The 19621-nt window shown below is 41.0% G+C and overlaps 2 protein-coding genes across 4 annotated transcripts in view; one reads left to right on the plus strand and one right to left on the minus strand.

Moving 5' to 3' along the window:
- Positions 1 to 44: 44 nt before the first annotated feature.
- On the plus strand, positions 45 to 10872 carry recql (RecQ helicase-like). 3 transcript variants are annotated; one of them, XM_034217715.1, is made up of 17 exons: positions 45 to 90; positions 1025 to 1172; positions 1742 to 1831; positions 2522 to 2746; positions 3179 to 3358; positions 3453 to 3559; positions 3811 to 4009; positions 4115 to 4281; positions 4374 to 4455; positions 4600 to 4748; positions 6793 to 6910; positions 6997 to 7135; positions 7221 to 7312; positions 7410 to 7626; positions 7720 to 7846; positions 8560 to 8698; positions 9265 to 9357. In XM_034217715.1, exons 1-16 carry the CDS (start codon positions 76 to 78, stop codon positions 8662 to 8664), a joined length of 2160 nt encoding a protein of 719 aa, XP_034073606.1. In that variant the 5' UTR covers positions 45 to 75; the 3' UTR covers positions 8665 to 8698; positions 9265 to 9357. The 3 variants fall into 3 exon arrangements, with proteins under 3 accessions (XP_034073606.1, XP_034073608.1, XP_034073607.1); XM_034217716.1 differs by lacking the exon at positions 45 to 90 and adding an exon at positions 1578 to 1643 and having other exon boundaries at positions 1072 to 1172; XM_034217717.1 differs by lacking the exon at positions 8560 to 8698 and having other exon boundaries at positions 9265 to 10872.
- A 416-nt stretch (positions 10873 to 11288) lies between these two features.
- LOC117547167 (cyclin-dependent kinase 17-like) overlaps positions 11289 to 19621 on the minus strand; it is a 35415-nt gene continuing 27082 nt past the window's right edge. The window contains exons 11-18 of the mRNA XM_034217719.1: positions 19349 to 19472; positions 19053 to 19173; positions 18614 to 18711; positions 18408 to 18513; positions 18213 to 18255; positions 14614 to 14704; positions 14452 to 14529; positions 11289 to 14172 (exon numbers count right to left, since the gene is read on the minus strand). Of these exons, the coding sequence (XP_034073610.1) occupies positions 14132 to 14172; positions 14452 to 14529; positions 14614 to 14704; positions 18213 to 18255; positions 18408 to 18513; positions 18614 to 18711; positions 19053 to 19173; positions 19349 to 19472 (702 nt within the window). The 3' untranslated portion in view covers positions 11289 to 14131. The remainder of the gene's footprint in view (positions 14173 to 14451; positions 14530 to 14613; positions 14705 to 18212; positions 18256 to 18407; positions 18514 to 18613; positions 18712 to 19052; positions 19174 to 19348; positions 19473 to 19621) is intronic.

Consider the following 19621-nt stretch of genomic DNA (forward strand, 5'->3'; position numbering starts at 1 on the left):
TTTTACTGAACGTGGGTCTTGAACGCAGCACACTCAGGCTTGGGGTTTGGGCTTGAGCTGGATGGATAGAAATGAATGGGAGCAACAAAGGTTTGAATGGATCTGCTTATCTCAATACATATGCTTATGCCATGGGTTTATAAAGAGAACTCTGACTCAATATTCATCTTAGGAAGCATAGAGTGAAATTACAAAAGGCAGTTATATAAAGGGTCAAGAATGGAACAGAAAGAAGGACGTTGATTAGATTTGAGAATAATTAAATGGCACTATGTTCCTTCTGTGGGAAAGTCAAAGGGGAAAGTGTGGGAACTGTCGAGTTAAAGAAAATGTGAACAAATGTATAAAGTTGCACCATGTATGACACAGAAATTGAAAAGCTAATTGATTAAGTAGTTGAACCCGACAAGGATAGTGGTTACAGAAGAAGAAAGCATAAGATATACCAGGAAGGCACTGTTTACTGTTTTTAATGAAAGGGATGGTAAGAATAATTGTTTTAATCATTATATTTTATTTTATTCAAGAACATATATGAACATCATATATTTTGTATACAAAAACATGTGGGGTGGACATAAAGTAATACAAAAAACACATATAATAATTTAAAAAAATACAGTTTCATATTTCAGCTTAAAGGTGGGGTAGGTAAGTTTGAGAAACCGGCTCGAGATACACTTTGTTATATTCCATCCATGGAATGCTCTTAAAATCCCGATAGCAATGAATATCTTAAGTGCTTTGACACAAAATCCATTAAAAAAACTGTCATCTGTGCATCTGTGCACGAATGTATCTCGTGGTCATCGGTCATGTGCGCGTTCGTGTGTGTTGGAGGAGGGAAGTGGCAGATTTTTTCCGGCTGTGTATTTTCAAATTCTAGCGCACTCGAACTGGTTTCTCCCAAATGACATACCCCACCTTTAAGTAAGGATAATCTAAAAGAGGTTATATTATTGATCTGTAGATTCTACACATCCATGAAGAAAATTACATGATGATGCACACTCTTGTACACTAGGTGGCGGTATGCACTTTAAGGTGTGTGCGATCTGCCATTAAATCGAGAGAAGAAGAAGACTTTCTAAAGGCGGTCTGCTATAGCAACCGTGAAGTGGATTCACCAACAAGAAGGCTCTTATACACCCATGAATGGAAGTTGCTGAATGGTTAGTCATACGTACTTTTTGCTTTTTAAATTGCTTATCCCAGACGTATGAAATTAGCTAATGTTGCCTACATAACAGAGGTGAAACGTTGAAAGTAGCAAAGCTGTTATCTGGAGAAGCTGGCAGGTGCAGGAGAGTTGAAGTCGGTTAAACAGGATGCTCTAATGTCGCTGTGAGGGTAACATTACCATTAAACAGCTAAGTTGGATGAACCAGATGCATTTTAACTAACTAGCTAACGTAAATATTGAGTAAGTAGATGTAACTTTGGTTATTTTTGTTCAGGTTAAACTGCCTTCATATGTGAACTGGCAGTGGTAAATACATAGCATGTCAATGTTTCACTTGATGACGGCCATAATAGCTTTTTAAAATCTGACCAATATTATATCTAACTTCCATTAGTAGTGGGATATTCATTCACATGATCCTTCAACGAGAGTCAAGGTGCCATCAGAAAATTGCTAAATGGTTAGTAGTACCCAGAGAGAGTATGGCTCATTCAGAAACATTAATACAAAGTGAATTTGAAAACTGATGTTTTTGTTGAATGTGTCTATGTCTTACAGGGAATCCTTTCAACATCTCTGACAGTCTGATTGGCTCCTTCCTGAGCAATATCAGTCTGCCAAATATGGATTGTGGTGGAGGAACTAATGGTAGGTCAGAAACAGACAATGGAGGTTTTATGCAACTTTTTTGCATCCGTTTTATATGCATGCACATTTGCCGAACCTCAGACTAAAAAGTGCTAAGATGTAAACCCGCACACGGTTCCTTTGTTAATCGTGCAGTTGTTTTTGCATGAGATGTCGTGGTTTCACGGGGCCCGCTGAAAGACAACACCCTGCCTCTGAAGGGATGCTGGGGGAGGGACAGAGAGATTGAAATGAGATCATTAGCTGTGGAGGTGTGATCCTCAGAGGACTGGTACCTGTTCATGTGTGAGACCTGACAGACACCTCCCTCTTCACATCATCAGGATAACACTACTGAGGCATCCACACCTATATGTTGTTTTAAAACATAAACAATCTCCGTACGTTTTGATCCTGTTTCAGAAAAATAGCCACAGTAAATAGACCGCATTTGCATCTTTTGCAACTATCTTGTTTCCATTCATACTTACAACTTGTCGTGGCTTCCTTCCTTATTTCTATCAAGCCTTAAATAGACATTTGTAACTCGTTTTCTTTCCTTTATATTTGTGTTACTTACAGTTGATGAGTTGCTTGGCCTCCGATGGTGGGATGATGTTGTGCAATGAAAGTGGCATTTCTTATAAAAACGAAATACTGGCTCTAACGCAACTCATCAGCTGTTTTCCTGGTGTTTTTGTACCTTTTTAGACGTGCAGCAGGAGCTGGACTCTGTGGAGTCAGAGCTGGAGTTGGTGGAGCTGCAGATCTCCGATCTCCAGGAGAAGCAAGCTGAGCTGAATGAACGGAAAAATGCCCTGCTGCAGGAGCTGGAGGAGGCCTGTGATACCGCACAGCCATCATCGTCTTCCTCAAAGTCATCTGGAGCCACTCCTGTTATCAGCAAGCAGGAGATGCTGCTATATGACGGCACAGGTACTCTACACACATGGCTATACAATTCAGATTCCATAAGGCAGCTTTCTCTTTTCCCCTATTATACTGTTTTTCATCAATATATTATAGGTCTCAGATGTATACAAAAAAAAAAAGTGTTTGGCTGAAACACCAAACAGATCACCCATTGTAGCATCCCATAATCCCCTCTGTTTCAGCCCTGTTTCAAAAGAGCTGATTACCTTGGTTGGTGATTGGCTAATGGTTACACAAGCCAAAACATCGTTATGACATCATAAAGTGGCCTCATTTTCAGACAGGTTTTTATATAAATGGATCAGGACAAAAAGTGAGCGAATCTTTTTTCCTGACACTTTCAGAATCTCTTTACGCAGAGGGGACACATGTTGATGTATACAAGACATGAAAAGGTGGATTTTGCATAATAGGTGACCTTTTAATGTTTGGTAGATTTTCCATGGTCTGAAAATTTGGAGCAGCACCTGAAGGACACGTTCCATCTCTCCACGTTCAGACCACTGCAGCTGAGGGCCATGAACCTCACTCTGTCGGGCAAAGATCTGTTCCTGGTGATGCCCACAGGGAGAGGGAAGAGCCTCTGCTACCAGCTGCCAGCAGTCAGCTCCAACGGTACAGAGACACACACATGAGATACACATATGAGATCATTATGTTGCTTATTGACTCTGAAATTAGTTTCCTATCACATGTATGTTTGTGTCAGGTTTTACACTGGTTGTCACCCCCCTGCTGTCCCTAATGGAGGACCAGATCATGTACCTGAAGTCCATCGATGTGGCAGCAGTCATGCTAAATGCGTCCAGTAGCAAGGTAACAGATGGTTGTATTTGACCTCACACTTCAGTCTGTTGATCTCTTCCTTAACTAATCTTCCTGAAAGCTGAAAAAGGATTTCCATAGAAAAAACAGTTTAAAAAATGACATTGAGGACCCCCTGTTGGAGGCCAATGCTTTTATTATTAGTATTAGAGGGCATTTCGAAGGACAATGTTTTTTGGCGGAGTAAAATCTATAACTCACAATCTGAAAAAAATGAAAAAGCAAAATGTATAATTTTTTAGGAGCACGCCAAGAGCGTCATGGCTGGAATGACGGATCCGAAGGCCCCTTTCAAGCTGCTGTACGTGACTCCAGAGAAGATTGCCAAGAGCAAGCTGCTCATGTCTCGATTGGAGAAAGCCTACAACGCAAACCTGCTGAGTCGTATCGCTGTGGACGAGGTGCACTGCTGCAGCCAATGGGGACACGACTTCAGAACAGGTGAGAGGAGGAGGGGATATAATCATTCAAAGGCTGAATGACACAAAGTTTGTTTCTCAACTTCTACAATATGTATTTATTATTATGTTGTGTTTGTCTGTGCAGATTATAAACTGCTGGGCATCTTAAAGAGACAGTTCCCCAAAGTGCCACTACTCGGACTCACAGCCACAGCGACCAGCAGCGTCCTCAAGGACTGTGAGAAGATCCTGTGTGTGCCAAAGACCATCACACTGACCGCATCCTTCAACCGGACCAATCTCTACTACGAGGTGGGAACCATGGCAGCTCTTAACACAACTATCAGACCCTTTAAAAACATTGAAAATGCTGCAGTGACACTTACAGTTTGCTCGTTCCTCAGGTCCGTATTAAAGATTCTAACCATGAGGCATCAATAAGTGACATCGCTGCTCTGATCAAGAGCAAATACAAGGATCAGTCAGGTACTGCTGCCTATTAAGACTCGTTAAAACGTATCTAATGCATCACATTGAGGCTTATATGTTCTACAGAGGGATTAAGATGTATATTTATTCACATACACAGCAATAAGGCTTTTAAAAAAAAAATGTATTGGTGCTCCACAGGAATCGTGTACGTGTTCTCTCAGAAGGATGCAGAGTCGGTGTCGTCTGAACTCCAGAAGAGCGACATCGTAGCCTTTCCCTACCATTCTCACATGGAGCCCGCAGATAAATCCCGCATTCACCGCAAATGGACCGCCAACAAAATCCAGGTATGACGCACCTACCTGTATTTATTTTCGTTGGGTGTTTTTTTTATTGAATTAAATCAAGCCATGATTTGCTTGGCGCATGCATGTTTACACTGAACGTGAGCCACATTTTAGTATGAGGGGCCGTACAGGCCGTAATTCATACTGGTCCTCTCACGAACATACATTCTCCTTTTACATACATATATTCTCCTTTTACATACATATATTTTCACTCTTACATACATACATTCTCCTTTTACATACATATATTTTCACTCTTACATACATACATTCTCCTTTTACATACATATATTTTATAATATATGCATGTCTGAAGAGAATATATGTATGCAAGAGAAGAATGTATGTATGTGTGAAGACAATATATGTATGTGAGAGAAGAATGTATGTATGTGTGAGAGAAAGTATGGTGGAAACGGAAGGAGTATGGTTGAAACGGAAGGCAGGTCATTCTTGCGCTGTGATTGGCTCAGAAGGTCGAGCGGGGCGGGCTCATGTTCAGAACTTCTGATTCAAATCAACATGATGGAGGGAGAGGGTTAGGGTTAGATGACTCCGTGTATCTACGGACCACTTGTTTTTCTTTATTAAACATGTAAACGGAAGAGTGTCTGCGAGGCGTTTTTGTTTTTTACCTTACTAAATGGTCTAATAGTCATTGTAGCGAGGGGGGGGGGGGGGGGGGGGGCGATACTCGCGGAAGTGATTTCAAAACAAAAGCACTCGTTTGCTTGGAACGTTGAACATAATTATAAACAAGGGGAAACAAGGTGAATTTAGCGATCACAACGAAAACGGCCAAGACACACATTGAGCCCAGAAAATGAATGTTATTAAGGCTGTAAATATAATAAGCATGTGTCTAAAATGGACAACATTGTTAGATTTAAACTATACAGCGATTCTGCACTGCGGTCACTCAGCCGTCTCTCGCGTTTGTCTTTTCAAATCAGCTGCTCTTCATATTTTACAAATATTTTTTTACTGAAAGTTCTTAATAAAACTGACACTGTTGGACTCGAGGGGAGAAGAATACATGGACAACATTGTTAGGAGATTTAAACTATACAGAGAGCCGTTTTTTCAAATCAGTAGCTCTTCATTTTCTTTTTACAAATATATTTTACCACAAGTTCTTCATAAAACTGACACTGTTGGACTCGGTACTAGTTTGACTGCTACTAACAATACATTGAAGTACTTGTACTGTGTACTTTGTGAGAAATACTCTGTCAAAGTCCCCTCCATATAGCACATAATCTAATGCATCAGTCCGTCCCAGGCGGGAGTTTATAAACCAAAGAGTAACCGCCCTTACGGCACGCTCTGATAAGTAAAGCGAACGCACCCGCAAGGACACCTGGCCAGGGATGTGACAGTTTCAGGGGTTGACAAAATGTTCCTTAAAACCCCTAATGCTTGCTGCAATCTACGCGATTCATCTCCCTCCATCATGTTGATTTGAAATCAGAAGTTCTGAACATGAGCCCGCCCCGCTCGACCTTCTGAGCCAATCACAGCGCAAGAATGACCTGCCTTCCGTTTCAACCATACTCCTTCCGTTTCCACTATACTTTCTCTCTCACATACATACATTCTTCTCTCACATACATATATTGTCTTTACACATACATACATTCTTCACTTGCATACATATATTCTCTTCAGACATGCATATTATAAAATATATGTATGTAAAAGGAGAATGTATGTATGTAAGAGTGAAAATATCCATCCATCCATCCATCTTCTCCCGCTTATCCGTGGTCGGGTCGCGGGGGTAGCAGTTCCAGCAGAGAGCCCCAAACTTTCTTTTCCCTGGCGACATCAACCAGCTCTGACTGGGGGATCCCAAGGCGCTCCCAGGCCAGCGAAGAGATACAAGAGAAATAACCTCCATGACCCAAGTAACCACTTTTGCTGCTTTGGACATGTTGTGGTCCCAGATATGTTGGGAAGCGAAACGACGCACATTTCTCCCTCGAGTTGACGCTTTTCACATTTTTCCACTCCTGTTATGCGATTGCTTTGGCCTTTCTAGGTGGTGGTGGCCACAGTGGCGTTTGGCATGGGCATTGACAAGCCTGACGTACGGTTTGTCATCCACCACACCATCAGCAAGTCCATCGAGAACTACTACCAAGAGAGTGGACGCGCAGGTACACACCATTCTATCCAGAGAGAGTACTTGTTCCTTCTCCTCTGGTATTTTTGTATCTCAACATTTCAATCTGTGTGTCTCCAGGCCGGGACGACCGCCAAGCAGACTGCATCGTGTACTTTGGCTTCTCTGACATCTTCAGGATCAGCACCATGGTGGTGATGGAGAACGTTGGTCAGAAGAAGCTCCTGCAGATGGTCGACTACTGCCAGAATGTCGACAGGTAGCGCGCCAAAACACACAGTACTTTTTATAGTGTGATCGATAGCTTACGCACAATGACTTGAATGCATGTTTGCTGTGTGAAGGTGTCGGCGCTCTCTCATGGCCGTTCATTTCGATGAGATTTGGGACGATGAAGGATGCAACCAGATGTGTGATACTTGCCACCATGCAAAAGGTGCTAATGTCTTCATGTTTTATGTGTTCTTTCGAGATGTAAAAAAAGCCCTCTTCTCTCTTTGAATTGGTCATAATCTGACCTTTGTTCCCTGTAGATTACACCACAGTGGACATCACCGAGCATGCCAAGCAGGTGGTGCAAATCGTGGAAATAGCGACGTCAATGGATGAGAAGCAGACTCCTCTGAAGGTGGTGGAGACGTGGATAGGGAAGGGACCAGCCAAGCGCAGGAAGATGATCCAGACCACCACTCTGCCTCGGCTGCAGGCTGAAGCTGTGATCGTGCGGCTGTTGCTGCAGGGATACCTCAGGTAAGAAAAGAAAATAGTATACTATAAATATGTTGACGAGAACATGTTTTGAGACCGTTTAGTCAAGTAAGTAATTCTGTCTGTGGACTTCAGAGAGGATTTCAGCTTCACTCCGTACACCACCTACTTCTACTTGAAGTTGGGTCGCAAAGCTCCTCTGCTGAAGGTCGAAACACACACACTCAAGATGAACATGAGGACGACAGGGAGTGGATCTGCCGTGAGTAAATGCTGCCGCAGTGATCAATCACAAAGCAGGTTTCCCACTGTGTAGTATGGTAGAGCATCATACTGTTCAATTGTTTTAACTGCTGTAAGTAGTTTGTTTAGATTTTTTAACCAGATAATACTGAACCTTTTCCACATTTCTTTCACTTTAGATTAAGTAAGTTTGTAAGACTTCTACAGTTATGCCCTTATGTTCTTAAATCAGCTCAAAGTGGTATTTAAAAAAAAGTCTCTCTTTGTTTAGAATAGGTTACAAAAATGTATAAGCATTACATCCTTTTTAAATGGTGTCATTCACAGTATATGTTTAAGTTTAGAGAATCACAGACAACGCATCACAGTAGAGGTGCATAATACAAATATGAACCTGAAGAAATAAGCATAGTAGTTTCCCGAGACTCTCTAGACTAGAGCTTTTCTATTTAACCACCATGTCATTGCCACTGCTAACAGCTTATTACGCCTTCAAAGCTTGGGGGAGATATGAGCGATTTCCTATGTTGAATACCATTTTAACCTCCAGACCGTTCTGCATTTTAGAGGGAGATGTATACAAAATTACCTGAAAGAGTACAAAAAGGGCCTCTGGGATACAAGGAGGCTTCTGTTTGTTTGTGTTCAGACTGTAGTGTCCTCCCCTCTAGTGTTCCTCAGTCCACTCCATGTTAATCATCTCAGGTAAAGACTGTTGTTAATGACCTGCAGGTAAAAGCTGTGAGTGGCAAGGGCCAAGCCAAAGAGGGAAAGAGATCAGTTCAAAGTGCTGGAGATGCCCCTGTGTCCAAGAAAGTCAAGACAGACCTACCTTAACCCCCCCACCCTGTCCAGAAGACAAGCTGACAAAGTACAGTCCATCATTCTTCACTCTGTTAACTGCTTCTGTTGGCATGGTATCATCTCACTGTTACTAACCAGCAGGCTTGGGCGATAAAAGGACACTATTGGGACCTCAACCCCCAAAATGTGATTGGGCAGGTCTTCTATCTTATATAAATAATATCTTATTTTGATTTGCAAATAGTATTTAGAATTGTGTGAAAGCCCTATGACCCACTAGGCAATAATAAAGGCTTTCTTTTATTTTCTATTCTATATCTTACTCGGACCGTTGCAGAACTTATACGTCGCCCAAGCCTATTACCCATAATCTCCGGTGTTAATGCCCATACCTGGAATGTAGCATCCACTAACTGTCTAACATTTCATCGCACGGGGGTCTAACATAATATTATATTTTCACTGACTAAATGGAGAGGTGGGCTAAATTACATGATATATATTCCTCTTGTTTGATGGTACAATACTTGTATTAATTGAATATAACTCTAAAAGGACATTAAATAATGAATATTATGGTGACTGAACTGGCCACTGTTGTACACTGACCTTAGTGTTCCATATTGTTTACAGGACATATCAGCCAACGAGGAGATGGATGTGATCTTTGACCCCATTGTTGTGGGCAACAGCTGTACCACCCCACCCAAACAGAAACTATTTAAAGAACAGAGCAACCTGTCCAGGAAACATGAACTGCGAGAGGAAGAAAAGGACATGTCCATCATGCCTCAACATGAAATTGAGGTTGAAATAAACATTGTCGCTAACAGTGACGGTCAGAAAACTCCAGTTAAACCCTCCAAATGCAAATCCACCACCCCTCAGAGAGTGAGGAGGAAACCCCGCGAAAAAGCAGCAGCTGAAGATTCTCCATCCCCAGCTGGAGACACTGCCACCAAACCTGTCCCCGGCTCTCCATCCCATGCCTCCTTCATCTCTGACACCGCAGCTGAAGAGCTCTGTGACTTGAGGAACTACTACAGCAAACAGCTTAGGAGGATAAACTACGTTTCACATGAGTACCTGGGGCAAGATTCCGAGCCAGGAGTGCTGGCGTGCATCAGGGAGCCGCTTCGGAGCCTCCGCCTTCCCCGAGGGGGGACCATCGCTCAGACGGCCCGCAGCCTGTGGACACGGGTCAGCGGCAGGAGGAAACTGGTGCACCGATGACATCACAGTTTGAAGTTCAGTCGACTGCACTTAGAGAGAAAGCTTGTATTTGCTGGCACAGTCAAATAAGCCACTATGAATGAGTGTGACTTTAGAGCCACCTGGTGGTAGTATGACAGAACTAACCTGGTAGTATTAGGATGATTACAAATCATCACCTAAAAGTTCGTTTTTTTTCTACAAACAAAACATTTGCTTTAGAAATTATTTGAAAGTGGCTGTGATACAACAATAAGTGCCTCTGCCTTTAAATGTCCTTTATAGGTTCAAAGACATTTTCCATATTTCACACCTCCACTGCTTAGTTGCCAATTGATGAATATCTTCTAAATAATCTGATACTGAATTAAAGCTGTACTTTTTCAGCTTTGTTATAAGAAAATCTACCAATTTAATAATTAATCAAAGTGGGATATAAAAGGGAATTGGAATTATTTGAAATATATGCAGTTCAGTCAATGGGAAACCAACAAATGACTGAAACTGAAAGGTATTTTTTGTTGTGCTATGTTTCTGCTACATTACAGTATGCTGCTGGTTCTCCATAAAACATTTCATTTTAAATTAAGTAACGACACACTATTATTGGCACTGATGTATGCAGGTTTCAGACTACATAATATCATAAAAACCCAACCCAGGAGACATTGGGTCAGTTTACAAATGACAATGACTATCTCAGCATGACCTGAGCGAAAGACTTGCCTGTCGGATTTGTTTTACTACCACAACTTGTTCCCTGACATTCATGACTGTCAGAGAATATTTTAATCCGATCTGTGTGTTTAGAGGTTCTCAGTCTTATAAACGTGTGCTTTTGTTGAGTCGCATGTGATCCTGCTTGTAACTTGAGGAGGACAGAGGTCAAGAGGTCCTCTGCCTTCCTATGGGTGAGGGGTTTGGGCACATGAGTTGCAATAAAAAGGTGCCTTTGTTCCGATGTCTGGTAATGATTAAGGGAAAGGCGGGAATATAGGTCCCTCCTCTTCTCATGTATAGATCTGTGTTTCTGCGTGGCTCACATGGAAGTGTGATAAACTTTGTAATCTCTCCGGCTGTATTATACTCTTAATAAATATCAGCGTTCGACTAAAGCTGCTCCAGTTTCCATCCTTTCTGCACAGAAGTTTCCATCACAATGACTTTCACCAGTAGTACAGACAGTTCTATGCTTCACAGTGAACATGGTAAGACATACCAGGACCAAAGCCTGCAGCTGACACATTCTGGGTTATCTTGCTTCTTGGACATTTGTTTAGCTGTGGAAACCACATTCTGCTGGGATTTGCCAGTGTTTGTCCAGATGGCCAATGTTGTAAAAATATGTGTATTGGAATGATAATTAAAGATAAAAATGAAAAGAGACTGTATGCCTTCTTGTATACTTTACCTTCCACCACTTAAATAACAACTACTGCAGACCGTTTATGAAACAGATTAAATTTACTTTCGATGGTTATGAGAAATAAATAGTTCCAGTAAAAAGGGGTCACACACACAAACTTCACGGTGGCTCAGTATTACAGAAGTAGAATTCCATGCATCGAGCACACACACACATACGTGCACATTCAAACATGTTCACATAAATTCAGGTCATTCATACATTTGAAAAAAGTTTACAGTTTTACAATGATAAATATTAATCCATTGTAGAAATCTCCTTTCGTGCATGTCACTGTCGTTCACATATAAACTGATAATAAAAACACAGTTTGCAGTTAAACATAATTTATCCTGAAGTTTTTCTTAGTTATGGTTGTGTAAGTCATAACTTATTAAGCATGAATAAAGAGTACATACATTTTACATGAAATGCAATATGAGGGGAAGAAAAGTGACCTGATTTCTCCATTCATGGGGCAAAGGGTCAATTTAATACATTGTCAGACTTTTCCTGTTAACACAATAACTTAGCCTACATTATATGTTATCCAAAACTTAAATGGCATCTTCTATCTTCAATTGTTCGGTTGTGTTGGTTTTAATTGATCAAATTAGTAGCTCATAATTTCCGCCTTGAAATGAAAAAAAAATAGCATGTTTACAGGATTATTACATTTTTAGCTGCAAACTGTGTAAACGTCCAACACATTAATGCTCTCAGTTAATAACAAAGTTAAACCAATTGTATTAATACGTCCAGCACTTTTCTAGCATGTTCTACCCATAGACTGTATATATAAAGGTTCTACCTAATTAGATCCTTTACTCCTCAACCGACAGTAGGCCTATGCATAATTTTCATGTTGATGTTGAGCCCAAGATACAACAGTAACACAAATCTAACTTAAATCTCCTCTAACTTTCACGTTTTACCTGTGTTGTTCATGCATTCCTGATGTTATTTACTGCAGGCGATTTGATGCCAACCACACATATTCTGAGGAATAGTTTGACATTTTTAGGAATTAGACTAGTTTGTTTTGTTAGCGAAAATTATATGAAAATATAAAAACAAAAACACTAATGTCTGTAGCAACAATAAATATGTAGCCGAGGCGAGCTAAGCTAGTTTAGCTTAGCATAAAAACTTAGAGACGTGGAACGAGCTTACTTTTCTTGAAGTAACACATTCTGACATAACCTCTTAAACTACACTAATACCTTGGTTTGTTTAAAAATAATAATAATTGACTATCCCTGGTTTTATTCTTTGTGCTAAACTAAGCTAACAGGCTAACGTTGCTAGCTTTATATTTGTTGTACCAACTCTTTTATCTTCAGACCTTATTCTTAAAAGAAAGCAAATAAGTCTATTACCACAACATATCAAATAATTTACGTATCAAATAGCTCCTGAAAAACGACTATGAAGTGACAATAACTTCATTAGTCCGCAGGAATAAGACATATTCCCTGCAATTAAATAAAAACCAGGAATGCAGAGTACAAACAGACACTTCAGTGAAAAATACAATGAATAGAGAGACTTCTCAACCTGCTTCACTGTCAGCTTTCAGTTAAATCTAAACATTTCAACTTTAAATATTTTTTTTCTTTAGTAGGCTACAAATGCTGGAGAGAGCAATGGTCCGACGCCAAGTGGAAAACAACCATTTAGTTTGAAGACCGAAACCCCAAAACCCCTGCGAAAAAAACATGCCACAACGACTCTGTAGTTTCACAAGAAGAGGTCAAAGTTCACACACACAAAATACAACTTAATACTGTTGGGTAAACTCGGCCGTGTCAAGGCACAAGTCCCTGAAGTAAAAAAAAATAACCACACTGAAGTCCAAGTTAAACACAAAGAGTTACTGCAGTGAGTTCTACAAATGTACGCCGAGGGACAAAGTGTTGCTTGCATTTTTTTTAAAAGCACTAAAGTTGGCAGTTCTGTGAGGGTTTTTCATCTGTGGGACATCACATGGCTTCCTTTTCAGTGCCAGTATTCGTCCTCTTGCATCCATCCTTTTGGCTTGTCTTCCCACCTGATACTGACCTCTACTCCTTAGTTTAGCTTCCGTTGCTGAGCCAGAATGGTCAAAAAAAGTTGGTTTCTTGTTCTTCGAGTTTGTCTGTGTGTGTGCTTGTTTAACCCTCAGATTAAAAGTGTTACTCCGATCCGCTCACAGTCTGCTTTTTGACTCTCAGTGTAAACCCAGGGGGCTGCGGAGCTTTCAAAAGAATAGTCAACTGAAATGTTTTTGAGAAAACGGCAAGAAATAATCCAGAAGATGCATTTTATCCCCCACCAAGTCTTTTAAACCTTGAAATGTTGTAGATTTCAGTCACGGAAGCTCGAAGAAAAAAAAAAAGTCCAATATACATATTTATAAATAAAAATATCTGAAGAGACTGAACAGGAACAACAACTTGGATCACAGCGTCAACATCAGTGGGATTTTAACTCAAACGAAGCCGGAGAATATTAGTCAGAAGAGAACAAAAGTAACCTTTCTGACTGCTCAACTGTGCATGGCGTCTCGAGTTTACATCATGTACACACACACATACGGTGTGTTAAATACAGACAGTAGTAGTTTAGCAGCAAAAGACTCCACCTCACTCCCTCCTAATAAATAAACACAGTCTCCAAACAGATACAGCCCAGAGTCACTCGCTCTGAGGGGTGTGTGTGTGTGTGTGTGTGTGTGTGTGTGTGTGTGTGTATTTCTGTGTGTGTGTGTGTGTGTATTTCTGTGTGTGTGTGTGTGTGTGTGTGTGCAGGTAAGAGGGAGGAGGGGTCACCCGAGGGGAGGTGGGCTCATGCGTGAGGTCGTTGGCAAGGGATCATGAAGTTTGACATCCTCTTCATCTGACATTAGAAGAGCATGCTCTGCCTCCTGTTGATCTTGCTATTACCTAAAAGAAAAAGGGAAAACTATTAAACTACAATACCCATAATGCCTTAGCTTTACGTTAAATATGCTAAAAGTAGCCAGACATCAGACAGTTTAAAGAGGCACCACAGATGTAACAAGTTCATTATTGCTGTCGGATTATGACAATTAAAACATCTTGTATCAACCTTTATCAGTCTCATTTTACCCGTATTTTGAGGATTGCCACATGATCAGATTTAGTAAAACGATTTTTTTTCTTTCCTTATGGTTTAACTTTGATAATGTTTTCTCCACCCACCTGACTCTGGGTATGAGGAGCTCCTGTTGCCAGGGTCCCTCTGCAGCTCCATTTCTTTTAAAGTGAATATTGATACATCTACAACAAAGAGGAGAACAGTTAATAGCAGGAAAGGAAAACATTGAAGATAGCCTCAGACAGAGGTATTGACTGTTTGCTCACTCTCAGGCAGTGTTTGAACTCTCATCCCGAGCTGCCGGAAGTTGGAATGTTTCATGGCCTCCTCAGCTGAAATCCTCTTCTTAGATTCAAACTGTGGAGACAGAAACCACCCATTTTCATTCAAGCTAATTCTGTGAGTGTAGAAATAATGATTCACTCAGATAAACAAAGAGGAACTAAAACAGTTTAGTAACAGGGACCCACTGTACAGTGGGGAAAAAAAGTATTTAGTCAGCCACCAATTGTGCAAGTTCTCCCACTTAAAAATATGAGAGAGGCCTGTAATTTTCATCCTAGGTACACTTCAACTATGAGAGACAGAATGGGGGGGAAAGACAAATTCCTCGGTAAAATAAGTATTTGGTCACCTACAAACAAACAAGATTTCTGGCTCTCACAGACCTGTAACTTCTTCTTTCTGTAACAGTCCTCCACTTGTTAACTGTATTAATGGCACCTGTTTGAACTCGTTATCAGTATAAAAGACACCTGTCCACAACCTCAAACAGTCACACTCCAAACTCCACTATAGCCAAGACCAAAGAGCTGTCAAAGGACACCAGAAACAAAATTGTAGACCTGCACCAGGCTGGGAAGACTGAATCTGCAATAGGTAAGCAGCTTGGTGTGAGGAAATCAACTGTGGGAGCAATTATTAGAAAATGGAAGACATACAAGACCACTGATAATCTCCCTCGATCTGGGGCTCCACGCAAGATCTCACCCCGTGGGGTCAAAATGATCACAAGAACAGTGAGCAAAAATCCCAAAACCACACAGGGGGACCTAGTCAATGACCTGCAGAGAGCTGGGACCAAAGTAACAAAGGCTACCATCAGTAACACACTACGCCGCCAGGGACTCAAATCCTGCAGTGCCAGACGTGTCCCCCTGCTTAAGCCAGTACATGTCCAGGCCCGTCTGAGGTTTGCTAGAGAGCATTTAGATCAGGGGTGCCCAACCAGTCGATCGCGGGGAGATTCCCAGTCGATCGCGAGATGTATCTAAAAATAGAACAACAACATTCTGTTTTATCGTTAATGTCCTGTAACATAATCTTCCTGTGCCAGAATAATGCATTTGAACGCATCAAAGCTTTGTGATTGGCCGGCAAGACCCCATGTGTCGGGGCGTGACTGGTGGGCATTGGGCAGTATTTCACTGACGTTGTCCGTGTCAACAGGAGTGACAGTCCGCACACACACAAGACCGCAATTATGGCAGAAGCAAAAAAAGCCCAAAATATATAATTTTCACTCCGAGTGGGAGGATAATTATTTTTGTATCTATTCCAATTCAAAGTCCATCTGTCTCATCTACAATGCGAGCGTGGCTTTATCGAAGAAGGGTAATTTAGGAGCGGCATTTCAAAACAGTGCACAAACGCTACGAGACGGAATTCCCTCCTAATTCTGCCCTACGCTCCCAAAAGGGGAGGGACCTGAAAGGACAGCAGTCCATTTTCACCAGGCCTAACAACAAGAGCAAGGCTGCTACCATAGCATCTTATCGTGTCATGAAGTCTTTCAAAGACGGCGAAGTTGTGAAAGAAGCTTTCCTGGAGGCTGCCGACGCGCTTTTGGGTGACAGTCAAAATAACAGAATTTCAACAGGTTTTTGATATAATAAAAACTCAAGTTAGATACCGTTATTAATCAGCTGTAAGTTTTAGTTTGTTTGAACTTATTCATTATTGTACATAATGGTATAAGAATGCAAACATTCAGATCTGTTCTGTTTAAATTGATTATAGTCTGTTATCAATTCAGGTTAAGAAACTAGTGTTGCTTGCATCCTATTTTAAAGGCATTTATTTGTATACTCTACTAAAATGCAACAAAAAAAGGGTTTGATTCTATTAATTTTGTCTTTTTTTATTGCACTTTGGCAGCAGATTCCTGTGTAGCTTCAGATCTGAGTTGTCTTATTAGTAAGCCTCATTTATACTTTTGTAGCAACACTATTTGTATATAATAGCAAAGAAAGGGTTCAGTCTTTTCTTTTTTTCCTGTGTCATATGTGGCAGCACTGTTCAATGTTTCTTGAACACATTACTCACTGTAGTGACATGTGAATAAACTCCAACTCTGTATCAACAACACGTTTGTGTAACTTCAGTTAAATACTTGTATGTGTGTAGATTAGAAAGAGGTAAGATAAAGGATCTGCAGTATTTTATGAAGTATTCATCGTACAAAGGTCAGTTTTATACAAGTAGAAGTGTGTATTTACCTGGTAGTAATGGTTACGCCTCCCTATTTGGACTGGTAGATCTCAGCAGACTGGCAACTTTAAAAGTAGCTCTCGGTTCAAAAAAGGTTGGGCACCCCTGATTTAGATGATCCAGAAGAGGATTGGGAGAATGTCATATGGTTAGATGAAACCAAAATAGAACTTTTTGGTAAAAACTCAACTAGACGTGTTTGGAGGAGAAAGAATGCTGAGTTGCATCCAAAGAACACCATACCTACTGTGAAACATGGGGGGGGAAACATCATGCTTTGGGGCTGTTTTTCTGCAAAGGGACCAGGACGACTGATCCGTGTAAAAGGAAAGAATGAATGGGGCCATGTATCGTGAGATTTTGAGTGACAACCTCCTTCCATCAGCAAGGGCATTGAAAATGAAACGTGGCTGGGTCTTTCAGCATGACAATGATCCCAAACACACCACCCGGGCAACGAAGGAGTGGCTTCGTAAGAAGCATTTCAAGGTCCTGGAGTGGCCTAGCCAGTCTCCAGATCTCAACCCCATAGAAAATCTTTGGAGGGAGTTGAAAGTCTGTGTTGCCTAGCGACAGCCCCAAAACATCACTGCTCTAGAGGAGATCTGCATGGAGGAATGGGCCAAAATACCAGCAACAGTGTGTGAAAACCTTGTGAAGACTTACAGAAAACGTTCGACCTCTGTCATTGCCAACAAAGGGTATATAACAAAGTATTGAGATGAACTTTTGTTATTGACCAAATACTTATTTTCCACCATAATTTGCAAATAAATTCTTTAAAAATCAGTGATTATGTGATTTTCTGGATTTTTTTTTCTCATTCTGTCTCTCATAGTTGAGGTATACCTAGGATGAAAATTACAGGCCTCTCATCTTTTTAAGTGGGAGAACTTGCACAATTGGTGGCTGAATAAATACTTTTTTGCCCCACTGTATGTTCACAAAAAATGCACTGATAGTGCTATTTGGAGTATAATGTTAATCAGTTGTACTGTTTAAAGTATTTGTTTTCTTGTGATTATTTATCCTTTGTCACATTTTTGTATTGCATGACCGAAAGTTCACTTTTAGGTCAAGTCTAAACATAGACTTTATATAAGGATTGGCAATGACAAACCCCCGAATGTTAAGCAACACATTTCTATTGCCCCCCGGTGGTTGGCTGTAGTATAGTTCATAACTCACGCCCCCCTACACTTTATGTAGAACAGACTGATTGATGGCAATGCTTTTTAATGTTAAGTTTGGTTTCAATTAGTGATTTCATGCTTTATGACAACTTGATTTATTGATAGCAACTAGTGTGGTTTTAGCTCCTGCTATGGAGTCTTTTACTGTATATGTGATTAGAAAATGAAATGTAAGAACTCACTCTGAGAAAAGACAGCAGCAGCTCGATGCCTTCGCTGTCCAGCCTGGAAGAAACAAAAGGAAGAGCAACAGTTAGCTGTCTGACAGGATGTAGGGGCGAATGGGAGAGGATGGCCCGACTATGAAATGATGATTTCCTGAGCCCATTAAAAAAACATGTTAATGCAGGTGCATGCCCACAAACAGGCAGCAGTACCTGGGAGCGTTGTTGATCAGCGGCTGTGGTTTGTATTTGGGGAAGCTGTGGGATTTAAACTCATCGATGGAGGTGATTCCCGGCCAGTTGTCCTCTGTGGGTGTACCTGGAGTCACAGAGGCAGTTTAGTAAACGGGTAATGACATGTGTTTTGATATAGTTTTTTAGGTTGGTACTGTGATCTTAGCCTGGCAGGAGATGCTTACCGAGTAACCTGAAGATGAGGTGGAGCTCGTCCTCTACTGTGGAGCCGGGGAACAGGGGCCGACCTGCTGCCATCTCATAGAATATACAACCAACACCCCTGCACACACACTTTTATTATATTATTTTAATGGATGAGACATGCTAGAAAGCACGCTCCCCTTACACGTCGGAAAGCAGGGCCAAAGTACCATAAAAGGAAATTATGTAATCTCTTTGACTTCATAGAGGATGTGTGTATTTAGTTTTTTATGCATTAAGACTCAATCAAATTCACTCTTTCCAGTTCCAATCTCTTTCCTAAGACTTTCAGAAATGTTTACAGGTATATCATTTAGCTTTACACTTCAAGGGCTACAGCAAAATTACTATTATTTTGTTTATTAACACAGTGATCAATGGACATGCCATGCCTTTACTAAGCATTAATAAGGCTCGTACCACATGTCGATCTGTGTTGAATACTCAGAGGATCCCAGGAGAACATCAGGAGGCCGGTACCAGAGAGTCACCACCTCGTTGGAGTAGGTTTTAGTCGGCACAGACTTGGCCCTCGCCAGACCTGCCATAGACATAAACAGATAGATATTAGGATTATAATGACAAGAGACGAACATTACCTCTGTGAAAAGCAGAGCTGGGAATAATCAAACTGTTCCGCAGGATAAAAATACTCTTGCCCTTTCTTTTCTGACTGCCCTAAAGCAAATATCAGCCTCGGCTCTGGTTCCTCTTACCGAAATCAGCCAGTTTGAGTTCTCCTTTCTCGTTGATGAGCAGGTTCTGGGGCTTCAGGTCCCTGTGGAGAACTTTCCTCTTGTGACAATAAGACAGCCCTCGCAAAATCTGGAACAGGAAGATCTGGAAAGACATGTGTAAAACTTGATGTGAATATACTTTCTTATGATAGACTGGATAATTGCAATTTCATTTGAAAAGGGCTGCTCAAAAACGCATTAACTGTAGTGACTTTGTTTTAAATATTGCATCTTCTAAAACACAATGCAGTC

The sequence above is a fragment of the Gymnodraco acuticeps genome, unplaced genomic scaffold, assembly GCF_902827175.1.
Source record: "Gymnodraco acuticeps unplaced genomic scaffold, fGymAcu1.1, whole genome shotgun sequence".
NCBI lineage: Eukaryota > Metazoa > Chordata > Actinopteri > Perciformes > Bathydraconidae > Gymnodraco > Gymnodraco acuticeps.

Coding starts and splice junctions, on each gene's coding strand:
- recql (XM_034217717.1), top strand. Junction 2,747..3,178: donor GCTGCTATATGACGGCACAG/GTACTCTACACA, acceptor AATGTTTGGTAG/ATTTTCCATGGTCTGAAAAT. Junction 4,282..4,373: donor GGACCAATCTCTACTACGAG/GTGGGAACCATG, acceptor CTCGTTCCTCAG/GTCCGTATTAAAGATTCTAA.